The sequence below is a fragment of the Dicentrarchus labrax genome, unplaced genomic scaffold (assembly GCF_905237075.1).
Source record: "Dicentrarchus labrax unplaced genomic scaffold, dlabrax2021, whole genome shotgun sequence".
NCBI lineage: Eukaryota > Metazoa > Chordata > Actinopteri > Moronidae > Dicentrarchus > Dicentrarchus labrax.
The window spans coordinates 11,316,429-11,342,112 of NW_026136720.1; the positions used below are offsets into that span (position 1 = coordinate 11,316,429).

Sequence of the window (25,684 nt, forward strand, 5' to 3'; positions counted from 1 at the left end):
GAGGAGAGAGAGCTTTGATGAGGAGGGGAGCTGAACTGGTTCAGAGCCTGTTGCTATGGTAGCCATGTGGAATAAATCAGCAGCATGAATTCCATTCTCAAATGCCTTCAGCACCCCACAGACTCAGGTAGACTTAGACAGAATTTGAATGAGTATAGTGTCCCAGTGCACCAGAATCATAACCAGTCCTTACTGGATGTACGCGATTATGTGTTTTACCAGCATATAGCCCATTCAATTATGTTTTTAAATATGTTTTTAATATGGTGTTTATAATACAAGAGAACATTTCTAAGTTGATTTTAGTTTTATGTACATGGCTTTCTTTCCTTTTGCTTCATTGGCCCGCCTTGTGTGTGTGTGTGTGTGCAAAGGGACTGAGTATACTTTGTCATTATTGATGGCTAAAACCACAGAGGTGACACCAGGGAAGGAAGGTCCATCTTTTTTTTAATGGCTGGTATTTATAAGGGGTATAAGCACACACAGTATTTTAAATCTAAGTCTTAGTTTAAGAATATTCAAGGAGAATGATGAGTGACGATATAAAGCCTTGACAGAGACCAAGTGATTTTCTACCACATTATGAATACAGTAAAGACAACAAGGTCAAAACTATAAAGTGAGAGAATTAAGACATAAATGCACGACATGGAAAAATGAGAGATCCTCCAGGCTCTATTTTTAGCACAACCACTACAATGCATTTCATTGTAAAATCTGATTGTTTGATGTTACTGTCATCTCAGAATTAACTGAATATTCATGAAGCTGACTCATCAGTTTTGTTGACACGCTTGGATGGACACCCTAACATTTATTTGTCTTTCTTTTCTTCTGAGCAAATTGTGGTGTACTACATTTCTGTTTGTGGTGGTAATTATGAATCCCATCTGCAACATCATTACAGATAAACAAAAGGGGCGGTGGAGGGGGGGTCAAAAAGGGAGGAAGGGAGAGCAAGTAATGGAGGGAGAGAAAGGGAAAGAGGAAGGACTGACTTTTTGAATACAGTTACCAGATGTGCACGCAAAGGCCACCCTGATTTTTTTTTAGATAAATAAAATATGCAATACACACAATACTGTTGATACATTTGATCACAATTTTAGATGTGTAGGTAGACACTTAATAATAAATAATAATAATAATAATAATAATAATAATCATCATCATAATTATAATAATGATAATACCACTTTTAATCTATTGTAACAGTTTTTACAAGTGCTTAATTACTTCCATTGAGAGCATAATTATAATTAAAACATGCCTCAATTATCCATAAATAGTGGCATTGCAGTATCTTACTGTATGCATTGTGGCCATTGTAACCAAACACACCACAGCCATGACCACATTATATTCAAATTAGCAGTATTGTAAAGCTCCAAGCATTTTTCACTGTACAAAAACAACACCACTATATTTTCCAGTTTACGACATCTAAACAACTACAGAACTCAAAGTAGAGACCAAGAAAATAAGTTACTATAGTACCAAAAAAGATTAGAAGGCCATTACCTTTAACATAGTTGTTCTCTCATAGTAGATACAGTAAGAGTTTTTCATATTAAGCCATTGAATGAGAGGATTCTCTGTGTGGATTGACAGCTGGGTTGGGCTAGGTCAGTCCACAGCAGCTGATATATTATATTCTGTGTCTTCAGATCAGAGGCAATGTCGCTTAATCAGTCATCCATCTCCTCCCAGGGCCTCTGCTCTGTGCTGACACTGACATTCATAGTATTTACCCAAGGTCTGCACTGGATAATCAGTTTACACCACACAAAAAGGAAAGAAATTGCTTTTTAGAATAATTGGAAACATCACAGTCAAGCCACTGAGTGATAAATGTAGCTACAAAAGCTAAGCAACCTGCTACTTTTGTTTTTCAGTTACTGCTCTTGTTGAAAGCAAAGTGAAAACCTTTTACATGGTGCAAACACTGAGTGAGTGTGACCTTTAGACTGTGTGTGTGTGTGTGTGTGTGTGTGTGTGTGTGTGTGTGTGTGTGTGTCTGTGTGTGTGTGCGTGTGTGTATGGGTGTGTGCATGTACAGTCAGTCCCTGTTCTCCTCAGGTGTCCAAGGTGTGCCTGGGCGCTCGGTGGGAGTTCTCCTCTGCTCTCCCTTTCCCTCTCTTCTCGCCACCCGGAGGAACATACTTCCTTCTTGTCTTTTTTCGTTTTTTATCTGAGCACCACACTCTCTCACAGTACTCTTCTACTCTCTGGGCATCCCCGTAGCCAATCAGCTGGAGAAACTCCTTGTACCACAGCCTGGAGTTGGGGCCTGGGACTGAGGATGGCACCAGAGCCCTCGGGCTGATGCTGGGGCCCGGTTGGAGCCCTATGGAGGAGTGGCAAGAAGCCGTAGCTTTTTCTCCCTCCCCATCATTAGCCCTGTGGATCGCTGACTCCACCCTCTCCCCTCTAAGCACGTGTAGAGAGGTACGCGATAATGTGTGCACGTATCCATGTTCCACAGTCTGGCACACGTACAAACCAGTGTCGGAACTCCTCACTCGTAAAAACAGCAGCCCATGGGAGGTTATGATAACCCGCTCATCACCTCGAACCTAAAGGAGGAAAGAAAGTGATGTAGCCATTATTTAAGTGTAGCAATTCAGGCATTTGCTGCACTGCACTGCACTGCACTGCATGAGTTCTTCTCCCAAGAGAAATTTTAATTAAAAAATCAACAGGACTAAACTCAGCAAAGGATAAATTAAGGAAAGGTAGTTCTTTAATAGTGCAATCAATACAGTGACTCTGTATTTAAGGTTCTGTGCAGATTTCTGTTTGCTGCAGTATACGCTGCAAGTTTAAATATAAGGTTTAGATCTAAAGGCTTGCGATATAAACATTTAAAATGCATTTCACAAGGTTGTGAGATATATGGCACTGATTTAAGTCACCATCCCTGTATCAAAGAGAATGGAATTTTGTTTGGGGTGCTCTACACATAGAAAAATTTAATATAAATATCCAACAACACAATCCCTCTCCCAGTTACTCAGGATAGTCCACAAACCTCACTATGTAAATGGTAATAATTTACTGCTTTGAGCGTCATAAATGAAATTCCGTTCATCTCAATTACACTGAAGTAGCAGCAAAAATCTATCTGCATGGCTAGACAGATCTATTGGGGTAGTTAACTAACTATTAAAGTTTCAGTACTTCACCTCGGCTCTACTATTTTTTTTCCCCCAGAGTTTTGTAGCTTCTTGTATCTGTGTCTGTAGTGCAATATTTGTTCAGTTCACATTTGTATTTATTTCACGTACAGGTCTATCTAACTCACCTCGTGTTTCACTCCTCCTTTCTGCAAGAACCAGAGGACCTTTGCTTGAAGCGATCGAGGGACACACTCAAGTAAAGTGCTGTTGCTCTCCACTCCATACACCAGCCTCTCCTCAGCTTTGTGCCATTGTTCATCTGCACACAAACACACAAACACACAGATCATAAAATATAGTGAGACGAGAGAGATGGCTTCTGTGACCTTCGAGTGGATTGCTCTACCCCTATCTGCCACAGTAGGGGCACACTAACCTCTCTCAGATCTAACCGCAGTGATTCACATTTTTTCATATTTAGTCCGGTGCTTCTCAAGAACTGCATAATTTCCTTGCTTGTACACAGTATTTGTCTGACAAAATCTTGCAATACAAGTAAATACATACAAGCATGCCCATGCACAGACACACACAAAAACACACATCACACAGTCATTTTATACACTAACCATCAATTTGCAGCCCATTGCACAGCTGGACGGCGTTGCCATGGCGAACATCCTGCCGCCTGAATCGTCTGCTGAGATTGGAGCGAGCATAAGTAGAGAGAGAGTAATTTTGAACATGTGATGAAAGTGCAAGAGATGGGTGAAAGGAAAGAAAGAGGAAGGGAGGTGATCAAGTGCATACTGATAGGCATTACATAACACCTGGCTGTCATGTCTCTCAGAGCCTGTGATACTGACTAGATAAACCAGCCTCAGAGCATTGTGACATTCAGGGCAAGATGCAGAAGTGCGCTTGTAAAGGTGTGAACAGCTGATGATATCACACAAACACATTTTCAGGGAGAAAAGATTAGACCTGTCTCGGAGTGTGTGCCTGCTGTTACCTCTTGGTATAGATGCCAGCAGGGTAAAATCTGGAGCAGGTGAGACCATCCCAGGCACAGTAAGGGTCTCTGGCCAAACAACAATCAGCACATTCTGACCCATAGAGGTCACACTGATGTAGTCTGACCTGGGCCACACCCACTTCTGACCCCACATATAGCTGTTGCTGTGGAGCCAACATCAAGTATTAATATCAAGACAATTGACAATTTGACATATATACATGCAGTACAGTATATAGATGAGTGACTATTTAAACTTAATTGTCTCTAAACCCTCTCCATTCTCCCATAGGTGTTCAATGTTTAGTTGTTTGATTGATTCAAATAATTTTTATTCTCATCAAACCCTTCAATGCCCCCTCATGTCCTGTACTAAAGCATCTGTATTTCTTATGTATCTCCACTCGTTTAATTTGTCACCTGTCTGTGTTTACATATTGTGTGTATATATATGCTTTCTGTCTTTACCTGATGTACCTGGGTTACATAGCAAAAACCTGTCTACAGTACATATTAATTATGTCAATACAAAGTGTTGCAATGTTAACATCTTGTGGCTAAACAACAGAATTGCATGAAGGGAAAACAGTATAGGGATTCAAATGGTCATTTTACCCTTTTAGATGATATTATGATTTCTCTTATTGGTGCTGGCACCTGCAAATAGAAAACATGTTGCTATTATTCAAAATTAATGTGGTCAGTCGTTTCATGCTATAAGAATAAAGTAACAAGGGTTGCCATAAAGCACTTTGTCACTACAGGGCTTTCCCCATGCTTCTTACCATACCAAATCAAGACTTAATTAAAATTGCAGCAGCCGCTGCTTGTAGACGGGTTTCTATATCTAACTGATTTAAGTAGAACTGATATATTCAAATCATTCTCAAGATCTCTCAGCACGCTGGCTGCACAGTTATAAGTGTTCCCCTCTTATGGCAGAAAAGGTGCAAATTAGCAGGGGTTTCAGAACAATGTCTCTTATTGTAAAACTGCAGCAAGACTAATGTGTATGCAGTAAAATGCAGAATTTTCTTGGTTACAAAGTCTTCTTTGCTTTCACATTTGTTCTCTAAAAATAGAGTACCTTGAATACTTGCAGCTCTTCCAGCAGCACCTCCTCCATAGTGTCTGTGTCTTTGTTGTAGATGGTGATGACTTTCAATACCACAGAATCATCTAACGGAAGAAGACATTAATGTTACATACACAAAGGTTTAACAGGTTATTCAGAGTAACTCTTGTTTGTCTTTCATTGGGTACATAGTAAGTGTATTCTTCATGCATGGCTTATAATGCATGAAGAATAATAGTGTACCAGTGCCAATATAGAGAACATGGTAGTGTCCATCCTGTGCTTGGACTCTGTCCACAGCGATCTGGGTCAGCTTTCTCCTGCCTGGCTCAGTCTGCAGCAGGACGGGTCTACGGTGCTGAGGAAGTACTGGGCGATACATCACAGGATGAGAACGCACAAACCGCAAAACCTCGTCCGGAAACTCCTTAGAGCTGGAGAAGCCACCTCCATTCACTTTACTGGCACACTGTTCAAGAGATGATGTGACAGAAATAGAGAGAGTAAAGGAAGGGGCAGGGATGGAGACAGAAGAGGCCATTTGCTGCATTGGCACTTTACGCTGTGAGAAAAAAAAAAGCTGACATGTCTGGCTCAGACTGTCCCTGTGTGACCTACCAAGGTAGCTACAACAGTGCTAACATTCACCAGAGCTGTCTTACATGCTCTCAACACTGTCCCTCTTAAAGGACATCTGTCGTAGACACAGACTAATGGAGAGTGCTGTGAATGCATAATGTTGTGGTGCATTTAGACTCACAGATCCAGGTCGAGGGTAGGGGATTCTGTCCTCATAAGGTGTCCAATGATGCTCGGGTCTCTCTCGGTAGGCAAATGGACCATTAAAGGCTGCTCTGATATCATCCATGTGATAGACACACACTGCATAGCCTTTAAAAACCGTGCTGCAAAAGAAGGTTTTATTAGTGATTTGAAACAAACTGTATAATGAAATGCTGACGTCGTCCTTCACTCACCTTGTTGTGCTAAAGAGGCCAAAGATTTCTGGATTTTTCCCATCCTTATTCTTGAGCACAAACACATCCTCTGAGACACAAAATATAAAATTTAGCTGTTGTGTGTTAACAGGGTAACATTTTTCTCATTCTGCAGCAGTCGGAATCTGTTTTCTATCCAGATGGTTAGATGAGTCTTTGTGAATTTTGGAAATCACATTGTTCATATTGGTTACCACTACTAGGTCAGAATACAAAAAAATACTCAATAACAAAGTTACCTTCCAAATTTTGAGGGATGTAGATGCAGGTGTGTGTGTTGACTCAAAGTTTAACAGTAAATAAATAAGATTCAAACAGTCTCTGTGTAGTCCTACCGAGTTCATCGAAATGTGTATCAATGCCATTTGGTCCAGCAACAGAGCAGATAAGACGAGTTTTCAGGAAAGAGCTCCATCTATTCACCAACATTCTCTGTCCTCCTTGGTCATTCTGAGAGATGAAGGCAGATATAGAATGTGAGTGCAGTACTTTGGCTTTGGCTGATCATACCCAGAAACTTTTCTACAACATTAGCATTCTCACCGCACAGACTCGCCCAACGCGAGTATATACAGCCTTGTTCCCTCCCTCAGCATCCATCTCCCTCTCAGTGAAGAAGAAGTAAACCTTATCATCATCCTTGTCATCGTTGTCAGGAATAACTGCTGACCCCACAAATTTAGGTTCTGAAGGGAGAAGGATTTGTAACAAAATGAGTGGAACGAAAGATAAATTAAAAAGCCCTGGTAGTGAAGGTAGCAGTAGTGATTTGGTGCTGGAGCAATTTGTTATAAACTGTTAATTTTGAATTCTTCCTCATTTTAGATGTGTTATGGTAGGAATCTCCTATATGGAATGTAATACTTGTTATGACAGTCTGACAAAATATCTGTATGTGAAAATATAAATTATTTTAAACAAAAGCTCATGAATACTATGTAATAGAAAACATTTAGACTATGAATCATTAGATCAATAGCATTTCATTTTCTGAACTGTCATACAATTTTAATATATTTTTGAAAACATACTCAGTTTGTTATCACATATACTATATCCATTGGCACTGCTTTGCATTTAAAGGGAGATGATTTTTCCTGTAATGTACACTAACCGTTGAGTTGCTGCCGGTCGTCTCTTTCAGTGCGTGTGTAGGTCTGGTTGTTAAGTCGACACAAAGCACCATCGTTCTCCCAGTAGTCAGTGTACAGGCCAATATACAGCTCTCCTCCTAATGTATACACACGTACACACACATACACAAACACAAGAAAATGAATAATTAATGAATATGCATATATGCATATATTATTAAGAATACACACCTTTTTGCTGTAATTAAAGTACTGATATAAGAAAAGACCACAAGATGGCAGTATTGACTTGTTAAATTCTATTCAATAAGGAATTGCATGTATTTGTCGAGCTGAAATGAAAACTTCCATTGTTGTCTCACAACTGTGTTTTTAGTTCAGCTGATGGTGAGATGATGTATGATGGAGTGAGCAGTGTCTTACTGGAGAGCGTTGACGTGCAGGGACTGTTGGGGTCGTATGGACAGCGTCCTCTGCCACTCATTATACTGTCTCCTTCAAGAGCAAACTGCTTGTCCTAAGAGCAATGCACAAAACACACACAGAGATACAGGCGTAGTTATGCATACACAAATGTAACTGATGAATGATAACGTAAGCACACACTCAAAAGCTGTAGCCTTGCAAAGGCTTTAACAACATCCAGACAAACCTCAGAAGGTGATGCGTGGGGAGAGAGATTGAGGAGAATTAGAGAGAGGAGGAATCTGAAAGTGATGGATGAGAAGGAGGAAGAAAGATAGATGAGACAAGGAATGATGGATAACCAAATGAAGGACTGTTGTCCGAATGTCTCTAACCAACAAGTCACTGCTCTTATATCATAGTGAGTTCACTGCGTCTACTCTTCTGATCTTGTTGCCCTGCACAGCAGGTGACAGAAACACACACACACATACATACATACCCTGAATTCCCTCTAGAACCACAGCTCATATGTTGTAGGCCACCACAGTGTTTACGACTGTCACTGGCAGATCAGAGGGGGTGTCATATATTGATTTATGAGTAGCCAAGCAGCCCTACTGTGCTGTGACTACCGCCCTGCGTTTGACTGTAACAGAAGTCAGTTTCTGGGTTAAACTCATCCATCATGTAATGTGGTCTATCAAAACCAAATGGAAAATAGGTAAAATAGGCTGAATCAATATTAATCTACATGAAGTACTCTGAAATGTGGGCTGTTTTTTATGTCTGGGTCAGGGGTGCATTAATATTTGTTAGTCAGTGGTTGGCTTGATGAATTGCAATAGTATTTTCTATAGTTTATCGTTGTCTAAATATTATTCGGCTTAAAGGTAATTGTAGACTATATGTAATCTCATACACCAAGTATGAAAATTATGTGAGGCAATCTTGTAGAGACATTTGGTTGGTTATACTGATCCAGTTTTGCTCACTCTGTGAGCATTCCAATGGTATGAGAGATGGTTGAGCTTGGTTCCTGGCCTGGTCAACCTACTGGACCAGTGTTGGAATGCAGGGTGGAAACCTTCTCCCCTCCTCACTCTCTAAATACATCACAGACACACACACACACACACACACACACACTGAGGAGTGTTCCACGTTTGACGCCTGGGAGGTACCATATGTGTCATACTGCAGACAAACATACTCGCACAGATGTATGCAGGCAATTTTGCATGGACACCAGTATGCACGCAAAACATTCCAGTGTGCTCAAATCCCACTAAGGCACACATTTAAATTGACCCCTGAGTGAGACAGAACATTAGTCTTCCTCAAACATGCTCTTACAGAAAGCAGCACCTGGCCTATTCTCCCTTTTTACCTGGCAGATGTAGTATCAGCTTTATTTAATATAAATTATTAGTATAACAAATAATTTTTCTAACCTCTGGGAAAACAAAAGATCACTGAAACTCACTTCCATCTCCACATCACATCACTCTTGCTAATGATAATATAATGAAGAAATCTGCAACATTTTCTTTAGAATAACCATTTGTTTTCAGACAGTTATTTGAAGTGAAAATCTGATGCTCACTAAAGGCAACCACAGTTTTTGAAGCAAAGAAAGAAAGAAACAGTACAATTAGAAATATCCACTATGGATTAACTATCAAGTAATGTAAAAGTGCTGTTTGACTTTGAAAAAGATCTCTGATAGTATGTTATTTAAACCAAACTCTGATTCTCTCTTTGGGACTCACCTGCCCTGTGTGTCCCACTCTGACCAGGGCACAGATAGGATTGAAGGCTCCAGTTCCACAAACCAGCAAATGGGTCTGGTTGTACTGTTGCAGGACTTTGATGTAGTTTGCACACTCCGGCTGTTGGAAGAGATACAGAGATGAAGCAGTGGTTGGGTAAGGTGGGGTAGGGAGGAGGGTGGTTGGGTGAAGGGTCATCAGGGAAGCAGAGAGAATGGCGTGATTAAAAAATACAACGCTTTTACTGCATCATCAATAACATCAATACTTCAGGTTGAACAAAGGTTAATGAGCACAGTGAGAAATAAAAGTCAATCCATACAAGCTGACAGTATCTATCACTGTAATGGATCTATCTAGCTATAATAAATGTATCATACTATAATCCACGTTATCAACTGGGCATTTATGTTTTGCCCTCTATAATCAACCTAAGACATACTACCAAGGCCCAGTTGGGAACATACAGTAGGTTTGCATGCAGTCATGTTGAAGGTGTCCCTTACCTTTTCCCTCCCCTTCATCAAACACTCCTCTATCTGAGATTCTGTACTGGCCCACGGTATCTGAAATAAAACACAGTTGGACTCATATTTACAATAGTGCTGTTTCAAACTAAATAAAAACAAAAGTGTTTTACATGCATAGTTAAGTGTATAGTTTTTTACCAAATAACACTTATCTCCACTGCATTATTCTTCACTGTATAATCATCTTACAGGGTTATTATGCCACCTTTTCAGTTCCGCATCAAAAAAACCAAATACTGTTTTATACTGAACACAGTGCTACTGTGTAAGGACACACACATGCAGACTAGGTTTGGCTAACACACTGGTTTTCAAACTATGGTATGTGTACGACTGTGGTACGTGAGCTCCCTCTAGTGGTATGTGGAGGAAAAGTAAAAACATACAATACAATCAAAATACTACAAAATTTCAAATAAAAAACTAAGAAATAACTATGAGATCACTGAAATGTAATTTTAACTATTTTTTGCCATTGTTTAAGTATCAGCCTGCTACATAGTTATGGTCACGCACGTACTGCACATACACATCCATGATTAGTTACGAGCTGCAATGTGATGGCAAGAGGTAAAATGAAAGGTTAAAAAACAATTGTGGCTCCAAATGGGAAGAGAAGTGTGCACAAGGAGTACCTTTTTTTCAAACAATTTAGCACTGGTTCTCGAACCGATTCCGTTCCGAATTCAACAAGAGTCAACAATAAATAATCTTCTTATTAGGAATAATCCTGCCTCCTGTGCGCAGCTGAACTACTGTATTTTAAACTTGGTCATACTGGTGGTACTTAGAGAGCTTAATATTTCCTGTGGTTGGTACATGAAGTAAAAGGTTGGAGAAACACTGGGCTAACCTATTGATCTGTAGGTGTGTGAGTTTAATATTTCTCATTTCTTAAAAGGCAGGGAGAGGATGAAAGCAGGCCTACCTCTCTCTGGTGCGTGTTAACCCGGTCCAAGCTAAGGGAGAACAGAGTATTCTTGGCCCCAACATAAAGCCTCTCGTGGCCCTCATCCAGAAGCATAGTCTGGGGCTGAAGAGACGCTCCATCTCCCTGGAACACCCAGGTCCTGTTCAGCTTCCAAAGCTCTGCAGTCAACAACCCACACAGAAAAAAAGCAGAATAATTATAGCAACACAGTCTAGGTCTGCAATTTAGGGAGGGATATCTAGCTGGTTAGAGAGACAGAGTTTTCATTTCAAATGTGGATTCTGATCTTGCTTTAGCCTGTACAAACCAGCAAAATCAAATTTTAGCAAACCCCTTCCTCAAGGGATTTGTTACTGCTCCAGTAACCTGTGCCTGAGTCCCAACAGCTCCCATGGCCAAGGGCACATTGCAACATGTGGTTCTGATTCATAGCTTCCTCAAGAGATTGGAAGAGAGCAAGGAGGGTTATCTTTTCATCTCATCTCTCCCTCTCGTGTGGCACCAATGCTTCCTCTCTCTCAATTATAGCTAGGCCTCTATATGTCATTGGCCATTGGTCATAGAACTACAATGCATCTGGTTTTTCTGATCAGTAAATGTTCACTTGGCCTTGAAGGAGTACAGCTGACCTCCAAGGTACTGGTATGTGCCAATGAATTGCTTTAAGGACTACTGCTGTAAACCCTTGGCAAAACTCAACTGAAATGACATTCTAGAAACCATGAAGGCGTGATAAAAGAAGTGACATATAAGTCCTGGGACAGATTTTGTGATTAATTGGGGGGGGTTGATCTTTTACTAGAAGGAAGCAGTTTTATCAGACAGGAAACGGAATCAGTCATTAGTTTGAGATCAGCAGCCACTCCCTGTCAGTCTTGCTTTAGGTGATTTAAAATCCTTCTCTAAAAAGGAAGCAGCGGACCATGGCAGATATGTCATTAAATATAAACACACTGTCATCAGAATAACCACAGAGCAAGACACACAGATTCGTATTTGGCATACACATGCAACACACCCAGTTGTATCTGCATGATTGATTGATTGAACAAGCTGCTCCTCTATACCTGCTGTCTGCAAGCTTCTGGAGAGGTTGAGGGTGAAGGATTTAAACTAAGTGAAGCCCCAGAGGTGTGCATGCCCTCTGGGTCGCACTGTTCTGAAAAACCTTTCATTAACAAGAAAAGAAAAGAAAGAAAAAAGAAAAAGGGGGATCTGGTGTGAGTTAGCAGAGCTTTTAAAACCTCAGACAGATTCAAGCAGACAAGCCAGGGTTTGTAATCAAATGTATAGCACTAGCATTGCACAGATTGTATTCTCTCTATTTGTCCTACTTTCATGCACAAGTGAGGCCATCTATGCACTATTCTCCACAAAACTCCCTCTAAATGAAGAGAGGCAAAACCATTAGCTATGACTGTAATAGCATGCCAATCTTTCAACAACCTCAAATAATACTGCGATGTCTCTACATGCTGGGGTTGCAGAGGGTAATTGTATGATTTGTTTTCCTAGTATCTGTATATTTTTAGTGATACTTGATCTCCAAGATAGAACCATAGAGTGTTTATCCCAATTTTGTAGATTACTCATAGCAACAGCATACAATTCCATGGAAGGTTTTATTTGTTTAACATAGGATTAGGTATCCACAGAGGAGAGGGCTGTATATTTTGTTGCTATTAAAATTTCTATGTTGGAGACAAGTGACTGTTTGTTTTAGTAGCATTAGATCTCTGGTGGTTAGGTGGCAGAGAGTGAGGGGATGTGGCAGTGGTGTTCTGCCAGGGATCAGACATGCTTCCTGTAATTATCTAATCCACACATACTTGGAGCTCTTTCTCTCTCTCTCTCTCTCTCTCTCTCTCTCTCTCTCTCTCTCTCTCTCTCACACACACACACACACACACACACACACACACACACACACACACACACACACACACACACACTGTCTCTCCCCTCTATCTCCTTGCAGTTCCCTCTGAGTTAAGCTGAACTTGGATCAAGGACAGTCCTCTAACATTCCACTCTGAGTTTTCTCTAGTGTTGGGCTCTCGAACAATCAGCTCCTTCTTTATGTGAAGTAAAATCTGCTACCACTTATTCAGATGACAGACTTAGACAGCCATTTAAAGTGATGGAGTAAACAGTGCCTAAGCCAAACCCTTTTTTCCATCTACTTTTTACATGTCTTTGTTAATAATGATGTGTGACAGCGGATTTACATGGACATGTAAACACAGTGAGATGCAAAGACTTGTACAAGCTCTCTCACTCGCACACACACAAACAAACACAAATACAGATACATTGCATTCATCTATTTTGCTTACATATTTGTAAGAGTTGTAAATGTGATATTTTAGATGTGTAGGGTTCAAGTCTGAACTGGACTGTTCCCATCCCATGCTCATGTAATTAAATAAAAGGGGACTGACACACTGACATAAGCAGCTTGAAACTTGAAACTGAAAGAACGAAAGAAGAACATCCATTTCCCACCAGTATACAAATACAACTGAGAAGAAACTATAATCACATTTATAATAAAATAGGCTGTTGATTAATCCGCTTACAGTAATTACACATGATTACAGAGTTACTCTAAAACACAATTGGTGGATGTGATTATTACACTGACACACTGAAAGGTGCTTCAGAGCGCACAATGCTGTTTAAAAGGTTTCTCCACTGTCATTATGTGCACCAGTCACAGACAGTTGCAACCACTACTCAGACTGAAGAAGGGAAAAGGGGATTTCCGCATTTCCTCTCTCTCCTCTCTCCTTTCCAAGTTTTTTCGCCATCTGCAGCTAGTGAGGGCTCCTTAGCTGTCAGCTAAGGAGCTGAGAGGAGAAGGAGGAGGGTGTTTCTCCATCAGCAACTGAGCCAGGGAGACACACGGCCCTACTGTGATCCCACTTCAAATGGAAAACACAGAGAAAAAGGACTCCCCCAAGACAGACACTTTCATCGGCTGTCTGAGGAGTGCTGAGAGATGCCTGAGAAGATTTGGTGAAGTGAAATCAAAATAAACGTTGTGATCTCCTCTTTATTCTTGTATGAAAACACTGTTTTGCACCAGGGAGAACAATATGTGGTTGTGTTTGTGTGTGCAGTAGCAATCTACAGTCTCCTAACAGTGGGGTTTAGTCAGTAAAATCAAGATAAATGCACACAGGGGTTCATAAAAAGCATTGCTCAGGAAACTTAAAATCACAAATTAGATTTGATAACATAATTTGATCTATTGCCAATACTAAGCATTTCATGTCCGAAATTAAACTTGTGGGAGGTTGTCTCATATTTCCACAGAAATAAGCCTATGGAGGTTTACTTATTGAGTAATGGGACTAGGCCTGGAAGAGAAACAAAGAGAATTATTGGAGGCGGCTGGAGTTAAAGGGGACAAGAATAAGGAGAGAGTCTGTTCTCCTTGTGTCGACAAGGCCTGAGCGAGACTGTGGAGCCCCTGGGGGTGGGGTCAGGAGCTGGAACTGGGGTGTTATGCCATTATCAGTATACGGCCTTGTGTGTTCCTGTATCCTCTTGTGTGTGTTGGGGGGAGCATGATGTCACAGAGCAAAATGAAAGCCACATGGAGTGTCAGAGCAGGATGTGAGAGAGCGAAAGAGACCAGTGCATATTTCTCTGTAATAAAAAACTGAGTGTAAGTCTGTAACCTGATTGATGTTATAAATCAGGAGAATACCTTGACAACTGACAGTTCATGTTGTTATTGGCCCACACCAATATATACCTCCTAATTTAAACAATACTTGTATTCACAAGCAGTGTGTGCATGTGTGTCAACTTTTAATATGCTTTCCAAATAAAGGAGGGTACTGTATTAGTCTGATATTTAATCAAAGTCTGTCCCTTTCTGTTCCAAACTATTGCCTCAACCCTACATTTATATGACCTTGGAGTCCAAATGAATTGCTTTTTTATGTGGCTTGTGTGTGTCAATGCATTGCTATATGCATAAAGCTACGTCAACACAGAAACACTGAACAAAACTAAACTTGCATATAGACTTATGTGCTGCATTTTTATGAATTAGTTCGTTATTCATTTTAACCAGCAATGTGTGTAGTCATACTTTGGATGAACAGTTCTCCTCTCTTTTTCTCTACATGGAGAAATAAAGGAAAATGAGAACTGCCAACAAAAAAAAACATACACATGGCATTTCTGTGTGTTGAAGTGCTCGATCACTTGCCATTCTTCATCCTTTTTTCCCCCTCCTTTATAACATTGCAACTTACTCTCTGAAGACTCAAACAATTGTTGTGCCTTCTTTCCTACTCCCATTTGACAAACTTAACTCGTCTCGTTTCCCTGGTCCCTTCAGCGGGAAAAGGTCAGAAAGGATATTAGAGTTTCACCAGCTGCCTTCCCCTCTGGACATCTCATTAATGAACTGGAGAGCACACACATAACACAATGGGAGAGAAAAGGACGCTGAGACGTACACAGACAAAATGAGAAAGTGAGAGAGAGTGGTGAGTGCGGAGGTGGGAGGGGGTTGAAAAAACATAATTTTCCTCCGCTGACCCAAAAGGTGTGATTTATCTAATCATCACCATACCCTCCATTTTCCAGTGGTTTGATATAAGGTCTAAGACTGCCCTATGGCCACGATCCAATGTGGTAAATGTTAATTATAGGTCTCTGCACATGTAGGCGGAAGAAAGTTAATGGAACTCCTCACTTTGCACATTAGCTTTATATAGAAAAATGCCACCCTCTCTCATTTCACTTCAGGCAGACAAAACTTTAGGCCATACTGGTATTCCCCATCTCACTCTCAGAAGAAAGTCACCCACAGCCACGTTATTTCAAGGTTGTAAAATCATATTAAGAGAGCTTTTTATTGTCTGGAGAGGAAGGTTTAAAATTACAGCTCAAAGGGGGGTTTCATACATCAGTAATTGCTGCCTCAGTTCCTCCTGCTTAAATCTCACAATTTTACAGTAGGTGCTGATGAAAAGATTTGTCTAAAAAAGGTTAAGCATTTGTTGACCAATGTATCTGCATGCTTCATGTGCTCATCCAAATTTTTGTTCATTCAGTGTTAGAAGAGTATGTCTTGCACACATGTGTAGCATATGAGTAAATGCAACTGTTGAGTGCTTTAACCATCTTTTGTTTACATTTTCTATGAGGTAAATGTTGAAATAGGGAAAGCAAATACATTTATTTATATATATACATACATTATGATGTTAACCTTGTCAGAAAAGCTTAGTATTACAATCACAATCACAAAACTTAATTCACCATCACAGACCTGTTGAAGGGAAATATTTATATCTAAGTAAACAATTATGACTTTTAAGTAAACATGTCTTTGGCAGAGATGGTGAAGAAATGTCTTTTCAATCTAATTATTGTGAAATGGTCAGTTTGTATTCTGTCTTTTTCGCAAAGCTACCCTCATGAACACTTTTGCTAAACTCAGACATGTTTTTAGGAGGCACAAGCATGTCGGCAATAATAACCTGTTACATTTCAGGAATGTGGGAAACAATTTAGGGATTTTTTCAAGGTTTAACAGGAGCAAGAGCACACAGACTCAGATATGAAATGTGTGAAAGGTGAAAATGATGTTTAAGAGTTTTAGTGTTTTAGTGTTTCACCGCTAACACATTGGATTTATATGTAATTTTTTTATTCACATTTTATCAACAATGACAACATGTAGTGTTCATTCCAGATGGGTATCTTAGGAAAAACATAGTTAACCGTAAGTTACATTACAAAGTATTTATTAACCTTAATAAGGCATCATTCTCGCTATAGTCCTGCTAGCTGCAAAAGGATGGCTATCTCACCTGGTGGAGAACGTGCACCATGCACTAATGCTGAGTCCTTGCAGAGGCATTATATTCGATTCCGGCCCTGGCTCTTTGCTGCATGTCAACCTGTTACTGACACACTGTTTCTTTTCAGCTGTTACTGTCTAATAAAAGCCAAACATCAGAAAGTTAGAAAATTAGGATCTACCATCTTATTTTCAAGGGGGTCCTTAATGACAGAAATTACACATATTATTAAGCTTATTAACCTTAATAAACATTGTTTCCACTTTTGATCTAGTGCCCCTAAAAAGCATATTTAACTGTTTATAAAGGCATAATGAATCATATAGAAGTCTTAATAAAGCAACAACAAAAGCTGAGTAAAGGTTTAAAAATGACATTATATATAAAATGTGTTTGTGATGTTATTATAAACAATTATAAGAAACTCCTAAGACTTTTGGTAACACTCCTAAACTGTCTATAACCTGGTAACAATTTTCTTTATGATGCTATTATTTACACATATATAGTCTTGTTAAAACCTAATAATGTTAATAAGCATCTAGCAAGTGCCTTTTCTATTGATGCTTATTACAAGCACCCTAATATAAAGTGTTATGGATCAGGGTTTATGTAAGTACACACCTGTTCTGGACAGATTTCTATTATGTGGGTGGGGTGAAATTTTAAGCTTCTCTAAACCAAGAAGTCCCGATTTGTCCAAAAAACACACCTGAAATAATATTCACAATCATGACAGAATCAACAGGAATTTAATTTCTGGCATAACCTCTCCGTCAGAAGTGCAAAGTGCAAATTAGCCAGCATATTAAACTATGTAGAGGTGAAAACTTTTTGGAAGTGACTTTGATCTCTTTAGGTCATATGAAGACTGCTGTATCACGCTCTCTGCTGCTAAAGCCGAGCATGATGACAGTGTTATAGAGGCAGCAACATAAAGTCTGGCCATCTACGTGTAGCCTGCTGAGACTCAGACGCATGCTGCGCAACAGCTTCATTAGCAGCAGAATTGATGGTTGTCCTAAAAGAAGAGCTCATTTCACTCCACAGGCCACCACAGGCCTGGAGATCTAAGGCTGCTGCCAAGCAGAACCAAATCTCATGGATCTGTATCCACAAAACAAAAAATTGTACAAAACAAACAGTATATTTTAATTTCTGTTATACAGCGAGCACATCTGTCTGCAGGGCAAATATATAATAACCCGGGATTTAGGGAGTTTGATTGGACAAAAGTCAGAAAGCAATTCAGCTGTATTGCCATCTTTAGCCTGTGTTTAAGGTCTTTGGAAGCTGTGCAGTCAAAGATTAGGGCCAGTTCTTTCTAAAGACAGCAGACAGTCTGCGATCGTAACTCAATACTCCATGTGATTTAGGTAACAACCTTTTGGAACGAGAGTTAATTGGGTGTGTAAGCATAAGCTATCAGTGACTGGGATGAAAGTGAAAATGTCGAAATTTGGAAAAATCTTCACTCGTCCAGAAGTCTAGACAAGAAAATGGGGAATAGATGAAAGCGAGAGTGCATAATAATTCTACACCATGTGTGAGGTGTGGCTAACATCAAAGCATGCAGAGATTCATACTGCATGGTAGTAAGGTCGTCCTTGAAACACATGATAATGTGCCCACAGGAATTCATTCCCAGAAACCAGGAGAAAGTTGATCTGATATTTTATTGAGATTTTTATTGATCCAACACTTGGTAAAGTATCTGTCCATCTGACCAGAAGCAGGTTAAAAATATTTCAGTACTGATATTATTAACTTTTCTTTCTCATTATCAATCTTACTTTCAAATTGGAGAATCTAGTTTTTCCACCCTGTTTTGATACCAGATGTTATGATAATATTTTCTTAGTCCTCAGGGCAAACAGTTAAAACCACATCCCTCTCCATCTCCCTGAACTGCATCCAAGTCATTGGCATGTGAATAATTCACACTATTCTGCCTGTGGATGTGTGCCTGTCTGTGTGTGTGTGTGTGTGTGTGTGTGTGTGTGTGTGTGTGTGTGTGTGTGTGTGTGTGTGTGTGTGTGTGTGTGTGAATTTTTGTGCACTTAAGGGTGTGTGCAAAAATCAGAGGCAGAGCCCATGAGGCATATATTAAGACTTAGATGTTTTTCATTCCATAATGATAGGATCCAACTGCAGCCTTTTCAGAGTGCTCCATGCTAGCCAGAACATGTATCAGAGGGGGGAGAGAGAGAGGGGGGGGGAGGGAGAGAGAAAGGTGGGATGTCAATCACTTCAGCAGTTTTCCCCTCAGGCGGTTAATGAATTGGGAAAGTCACGATCACAAGAAATACTGATGTGTCATTTATGACTAAGCACATCAGCACTGATCTGCTCAGTTCTGTTGATATATGAGCTTTGCATTACTGAAACCAAATGTGCCAATCTTTTTTTAATCATCTCTTTTTCTCTGAGTTATTGTTTCAGATTCTTTTGGAAATTTCTATTTCCATTTCCAGTGCTTTTCATTGGAAACTGTGTCTTACTGTATTTAGTTATTATTGTCTTATGGCAGACAAATTCCACTATGCAACAAGGAGAGACATAAAGCATACAGTAAATATCATAAAACAGCAAACTGCCCGTAACTGATGAACCAGACTTGTCAACTCTCATAACAGACTCACAGCACCGTACTTATGAGTTATTGACCATCCAAATTCCACACCTATATTCAACCATGACTAACAGGCTTATGGGAGAATCATCACCTTCTGTTGCTATAGGGATCAAAGAAACTGTGAGAAAAAGGCAGTGTTTACTCAAGAGTTTTATCTTGATAAGATTAAAGATTAAAAAGATATAAAAACCCCCATTATTGTCCAAGAGATACACAACAATCGCCGCATTCCAGTGAATGCCCATCTGTATCACACACTCCCACATACACATAAACAGGCACACGCAAACACTTCTCCCTCTCTCAGACACACACATGCCCCAAAAAAACTCTCCTCCATCTCTCTGCCGCTATGGCATGAGAGAAAGCCACATTGTGGAATCTCAGCCACCATGACCAAGAGTTCAAAACAAACTACAAGGAGGCTCCTTGAACATCACAAAAAAGTATGTACTTCATAAAGTCAGAGCAGAAGTCAGTCCTCTTAAATCCAAGTGCAAGGTGACTTCTGCTCTCGGGCTAAACATAAATCTTCAATGACCATCTCATTATATGATAATGATTACCTGCGGTTCCTTTTACTCATTCACAGAAGATGGCGCTTCTCTGATCTCACTTTGACAGTTCATTTTCAGCATTGGTTGTATTTATTTTGGTTGTTGTATTTTTGCATTCATATACGCTTGCATTTATTTATTTATTTTTATTTATTATTTATTTACTTGAAGAGAAAGGTGTCATAACTTGTTAAACCAGTGTAGATAGGTCTAAATAACTATGCTTTTACTATGCCATTTATTTAAGTAATATTAGTGGTACCAACAAAAATGCTGCAAAGAATACTGCTATCAATGGAGAGTGGAGGTCTATTAAATTTTGAAAAATTGTCTTATTCTTAATCTGCACTGAAGGCACTGAACAGAGAATGTAATTTTTTTAGTTGGGGCTGCGTTGACAATTCTGGATAGTTCAACACACTAAAGACTGTCTTCGCCTCTCTATTATTACACAACATTTAAAATTGCGCAACATCAGCATTTGTTGCTGTGGATTAAAGGTAATTAAAGAACACACACAAGGTATTTCTTACCTTTGTGGGAGAGCCGTATCCGCGGGTAGATGCTGTGAGCTATGCCCAGCAGAACAAGATACAGCAGCATCAGTGTCGGATACACAGTCCTTATGCATTGTGCCATTCTAATTGAGACACACGCTCCACGTTCATCTACACAGAAATACTGGAAGAAATCCACTTAACATGGACAGCAAAGTCCATGAAAAGAAAGACAGTTTTCTGCCCTGCAAGTTGCTGCAAACGATAGAACAGATAGCAATGTAACAAAGTCTACTTGGAAGCAACAGTCCTTTTTCTGATGATCAACACAATGTGAATCAACTAGATGTATCCCTGCATCTTCTATACAGTCACTGCCCCTATAGCAGTCTGCTGAAAGCTGCATCCACCCACTACCTCGGTGGACAGGATAGTGCTCTGGCTATTATCCTTGTTTGGTCTTAGTAACCAGGGAGAAGAGAAGTCCAGTTGCTACATTCACGCCGCAGTGCCCACTGCTCTCTCTGTCCATATGTCAGTCCGTCTGTTTGTTTGTCTGTCTGTATGCTCAGCTCAGATCCAGTCTTTCTGATCTGATGACAGAAAAAAATGAATCCCACAAAGGTGAAAGAGCTGCTGATTTGTAAAACCTCAATGCATTTGTCTGTCCCAGCAGGCAGGGAAGCAGGCAGGCAGGCAGGCAGGCAGGCAGGGCAGAAGCTGCTGTACTGTATCCTCAGGCTGCGTTCCTCCTCTTGGGTCCACTGGAGCCAGTCATTCTCTGGACAGGAGCCCAGGAAAAGGCAGAGTGGGAGAGGGGAGGAGTGGGAGCCTCGTGCCTGGCGTGCCGTCTCTCTGCACTGGGGAAGAAAGTGAAGCTCCAGCTCCAAACTCTGCTCACGCTCCAACGGTCAGGGAGGATCCAAACCTCAGCTCAAACCTCAGTGAGTCAGTTAAGATGGCTCCTACCACAGCTACTGATCTGGGCAGAGGCCACCTGCCATGGTGTGGTGTGCCTGAGGAAAAGCCTGTGTGTGTGGTTGGTAACGTGGGGAAGTGTGAATCAACTTGAAGGGCTGAAAATTGCAGGCTCCTTCCCCTAGATTGTTGAGATCTCCCTCCCAGGCAGCTGGATTAAGTGTGCTGTGTCTCCCAGGCAGGCTCTGTAAGACTCTCCCTGACTCCTGGCTCCAAGAAATGCTGCCTCTTGTGTCACTCTACAGACCACCCCTTGCTTCTCCTCTCCCCTTCCCCTCCTCCTTCACCACCTTCTTTTTGCCTTCTTTCTCTGCTGCATTAACATGGACCTTAGCCAAGGTTTTCAGCCTCTCAACTCTGGCACTTCTTTCATTTTCAATTATTTCCGTCTTTGTGTTTGTTTCCATGTGGATAGTCATTATCACTGTTACCATGGATTTTCATGTACAAGGTTTCTTTCATGGCAATTTTCTTTTCCCTTCCCCTTTAATCTCTCCTTCTGTTTGTCTACCAATCTCCCACACTCCTCAGTTCTGTAAAATCTAGATATTATTGTCCTTGTGTCCAGTGCTTCCTTCCATAAAGGTCCTAAGTTTCATTCAGGAGGATCTATTTACACAAATGAAAAACATTATTCATAGGTATGTTTTCATTAGTGTATAATCACCAGAAAATTAAAAATAAATTTTATGAACAGAGGGACCTGATCCTTTTCCACAGAGGCCATCATGTTGAACTTCCATGTTTCTACAGTAAGGTGAGGCAAGGGGGTTGTAATCTGCAATTACGGCACTAAATCTTACACACTTTAATATATCATAACATGTCTGAAATCTTCTCCTTTTTTTATCTTTGACATCTTCTGTATTATGTCTAAATGAGCATCTGTCTCTGTTCCTGTTTGTGCCGTGTGTGAGTACAGGTATTCAGATATTGTCAGTATTGTGTAAAATATTAATGCTGAACTCATTGATATGCAGTCTTGTATTGTGTCCTTGTAGTCTTCTGTTTCTCTGAAGCTCCCCAGCTTTCTGAATCTGATTAGCAAACACACACACACACACACTCTCAAAACATAAAAAAGTTTCTGGAGTGATGATTGAATTTGAACATATCTCACAGGACAGTCCCACTAGTTTCCAGTCAGTGGAGAAGTGGAGAGTGTCGTCTGTCTCCTGTAAAGCTGTCTGTCATACATCTGTTTCTCTCTGTCTCTCTCTTTCTCACGGCTGGGTGACACCAACATTAAGTCATGCTGATCCCTAAAATGACAGTCTACAAAAAATTTAAAAAATAGAAGAGTTTACCTTTTGTTGTTCTGGGTTCTGTGGTCCACAATGTGGTATAGTTGTTTTTTAATTTGATTTGATTTGATTTGATTTGATGAGAACATTTCCCAATGGTATCAATTTCACAAACAGTAATGAAAAGAGATATATGCACAGTGTGAATGTAAGTGTGAATGTATACCCATCAACAAATGGCAGACCTATAAATGAAGACACATACAGTAATATGGAATTAGAAATGAATGCATTAGCTCTAGCAGCTGTGCCCCCACCCCCTTCCACCACCCTGGGATCTGATGTCTCCAACTCCCACGTTGCACCTGTTCCCTGCCAGAACAGAAGGACTTTGTGTGTGTGGAGGTCTCCTAACATACACTATCTCTGTTCTTCCATTGCCTGGTGCAATTATAGTCTCTCATCTGTTGTTGAGGGTGAGACAACTGTTCAATGTCAGCTTTCCGTGGAGCTGACACTATCTGACTGACTGTGACACACAATTTCATCACATTGAACCTCAGCACTAATGTAAGAGCATATTTTAGTCTAGCATCCTGATGGAAGATGCTCCGGAAGATTTTCATTTCCGATCTTTTAAGCTACTACATCAGATTAATAGCCATTTAAACAGGCTAATGCACACAGGCCAGTGAGCACAGCATCCACTTACTCACGTCGGCCCCTCAGTGACTGAATAGTTCTCTCCTTCCTTCACCCAGTCTAATAGCAGTGATCAGTCAGAAATCTGCCTCAGACCAGAAACAGCAACAGCTCAATCCTCAACATCTCCATTCCTTTATGACCACCTCTGTCCCCGCTCCCCTCCCTTTTTCTTGATTTGTGTTGTACTTTCAGCCCTTGATGTTTCCATTAGTATGACTGTGCTAGTAGCTTGTACCATGAGTCCCTCCCATGCAGCGCTCCTACAAAGCAGCCAAACACGGTCTGTCCACCTCCAATTGAGTGTCGTCTTATGCATCCCAGGGATTCTACCAATATCTAAAATATTTATTCAGCGTGTGCAGTGCAATGCAGAGATATTTGCTCGGCACAACCTAAGTTCTATGAATGTGTCAAATTGAAAAACATGCTAAGATTCATGGTCACAAAATGTTACTTTGTCACATCACCAAATGCCTCCTTCCTTTAGCTGCTGTTTTAGGAAGCCGGGGGTATGAAAAGACTGTTTGATTGAGTGGTGTCCAGCGTTTGTTTGAATAGGCCATGTCCAAACGTCTGGCGGCGTTCCATTCATGCTCTCTGAACACAGAAAATATTTTCATTCATGTTAATGCTGTGTCAATATCCGCCCCCCGTTCAACAGAAGCCTCCCTCACCTCCTGTTTGACCCACAGAGACAGACATGTACACTCCTCCTGACCCCCAACATACACACATGCAACAGTTAAGCACACTTACAGAGAGAGAGAGAGAGAGAGAGAGAGAGAGAGAGAGAGAGTAATAAAGAAAAGAAATGAAAGAGATTAAAAAGCAAGATAGACTTAACTGAGTATGTGTGCATGCATTTATGCATGAAAGTGTGTGTATGTTAGTGTATGTCTACCACTGACCGCCTGCAGGGCTCCCCTCTGCTTAAGAGAGGTCAGGCCCCTGGTCTCCCGCGGCAACAGAAGCAGTGCTCTGAGGATCCAGTGTTTCAGAGCCACTAGATACTGCAATCGTTTACACAGGTGGCTATCATATGGCCAGTAAAGTTTGTCCCTGTGGTACACACTGACTACAGAGACATCAGTCAGAATTTGAAGGGCAGGTAGCGGTACGTGTTTCCATGCCATACATCAGTGATCAGAGCGTGATATAACTTGAGTGGCTAGAAAACAAAACCTCGCCAAGACACAAAAATATTTACCCTATTTGTGCAGTTTTTTATTTTATTTTATCAGAGAGCTCATGTTGCACTGTGTGTGATACCACGCAGCGAGACGGTGTCACTGTTAGCCGCAGGTGATAAAACTCGGAGAGAGGCAGGCAGCAGAGGAGGAGGTGTAGGCCTACTCTGACAGGGAAGCCAGGTGTGTTATGGTTGGCTGAGCTGTATCTGCTGAGTTCAATCATTATGGTATAAAACCCGCTGCGCACACCTTCATGCGTATGAAATCATACTTGTAACCACTTTTAACATATGTTCATAGATGAGTGGAAAGAAGTCTGTATATGTTCTGTCACACATCATTATTTCCTAATATCTTCCCACTGAGTGTTGCAAGTAGGTGCACTTTTTGCATTTGTCCATGGCACCAAAGCGTGGTAAATACATTCTCTCTTTGCCAGATTTAATGCCAGAAACCACAATGTATCATCCATGCTCAGGTGGTTACAAAAACTGCCATTACAGAAGCTACTGTAGATGGCCACCATTTTGGCTTCCTTTGCTTCCTGTGATTCAGCTCTGAGGACATATTTCTTAGTTATAGGTTTAGTAATGTGAAACCCAGTCCAGGCCAGTGCTCTGCAGTTACATATGGTAAAGAGGAGGAATGGGTTATGCCTCTGGAGTGATATGGGGAAGTGACCATCTGGCCTCATCCATCATCATGGTAACCGTCACATATCTACAGGTGTGTATATCAGTGTGGGTGTTTGCATGCATGTGTATTGTGTGTGCCTGTGCTGTCAGGTGAATTGTGTCATGTTTTCGCACAGGGAGAAACTTACGGACATGTGGAAGTACCCATTTATCCTCCTGCACATTGTCATCCGTCATGCTTGGCACAGTGACATGAGTGTATTTATGTAGAAAAGTTTAAGATTGAAAAAACAGGCTAGTCTGTGTCTTGACAATTTGTCTTAAAAAACGCTCAGCTATGATCACGGTTAGCAGACAAAATAGAGATAGATGGATTTATGATGGTGACAACTATAGACTAAACATCTTCCTTAAACATGCACTTATGGCTGTGTTTTTCTAACTCACTGGTTGGTAATTTATTCCCACAC

General features: G+C 40.6%; 1 protein-coding gene across 2 annotated transcripts; it reads right to left on the minus strand.

Annotated features, from left to right (window-relative positions):
- Positions 1 to 433: 433 nt before the first annotated feature.
- sema3e (sema domain, immunoglobulin domain (Ig), short basic domain, secreted, (semaphorin) 3E) lies at positions 434 to 21,664 on the minus strand. Of its 2 annotated transcripts, none has more exons than XM_051382525.1 (17): positions 20,499 to 21,664; positions 10,940 to 11,100; positions 9,988 to 10,047; positions 9,482 to 9,601; positions 7,728 to 7,821; positions 7,325 to 7,441; positions 6,754 to 6,896; positions 6,546 to 6,660; positions 6,190 to 6,259; positions 5,973 to 6,117; positions 5,456 to 5,681; positions 5,225 to 5,316; positions 4,753 to 4,794; positions 4,135 to 4,301; positions 3,752 to 3,819; positions 3,308 to 3,441; positions 434 to 2,579 (listed from the first exon to the last, which is right to left on the minus strand). In XM_051382525.1, exons 1-17 carry the CDS (start codon positions 20,602 to 20,604, stop codon positions 2,079 to 2,081), a joined length of 2,361 nt encoding a protein of 786 aa, XP_051238485.1. In that variant the 5' UTR covers positions 20,605 to 21,664; the 3' UTR covers positions 434 to 2,078. The 2 variants fall into 2 exon arrangements, with proteins under 2 accessions (XP_051238485.1, XP_051238484.1); XM_051382524.1 differs by having other exon boundaries at positions 3,752 to 3,822.
- Positions 21,665 to 25,684: the final 4,020 nt, after the last annotated feature.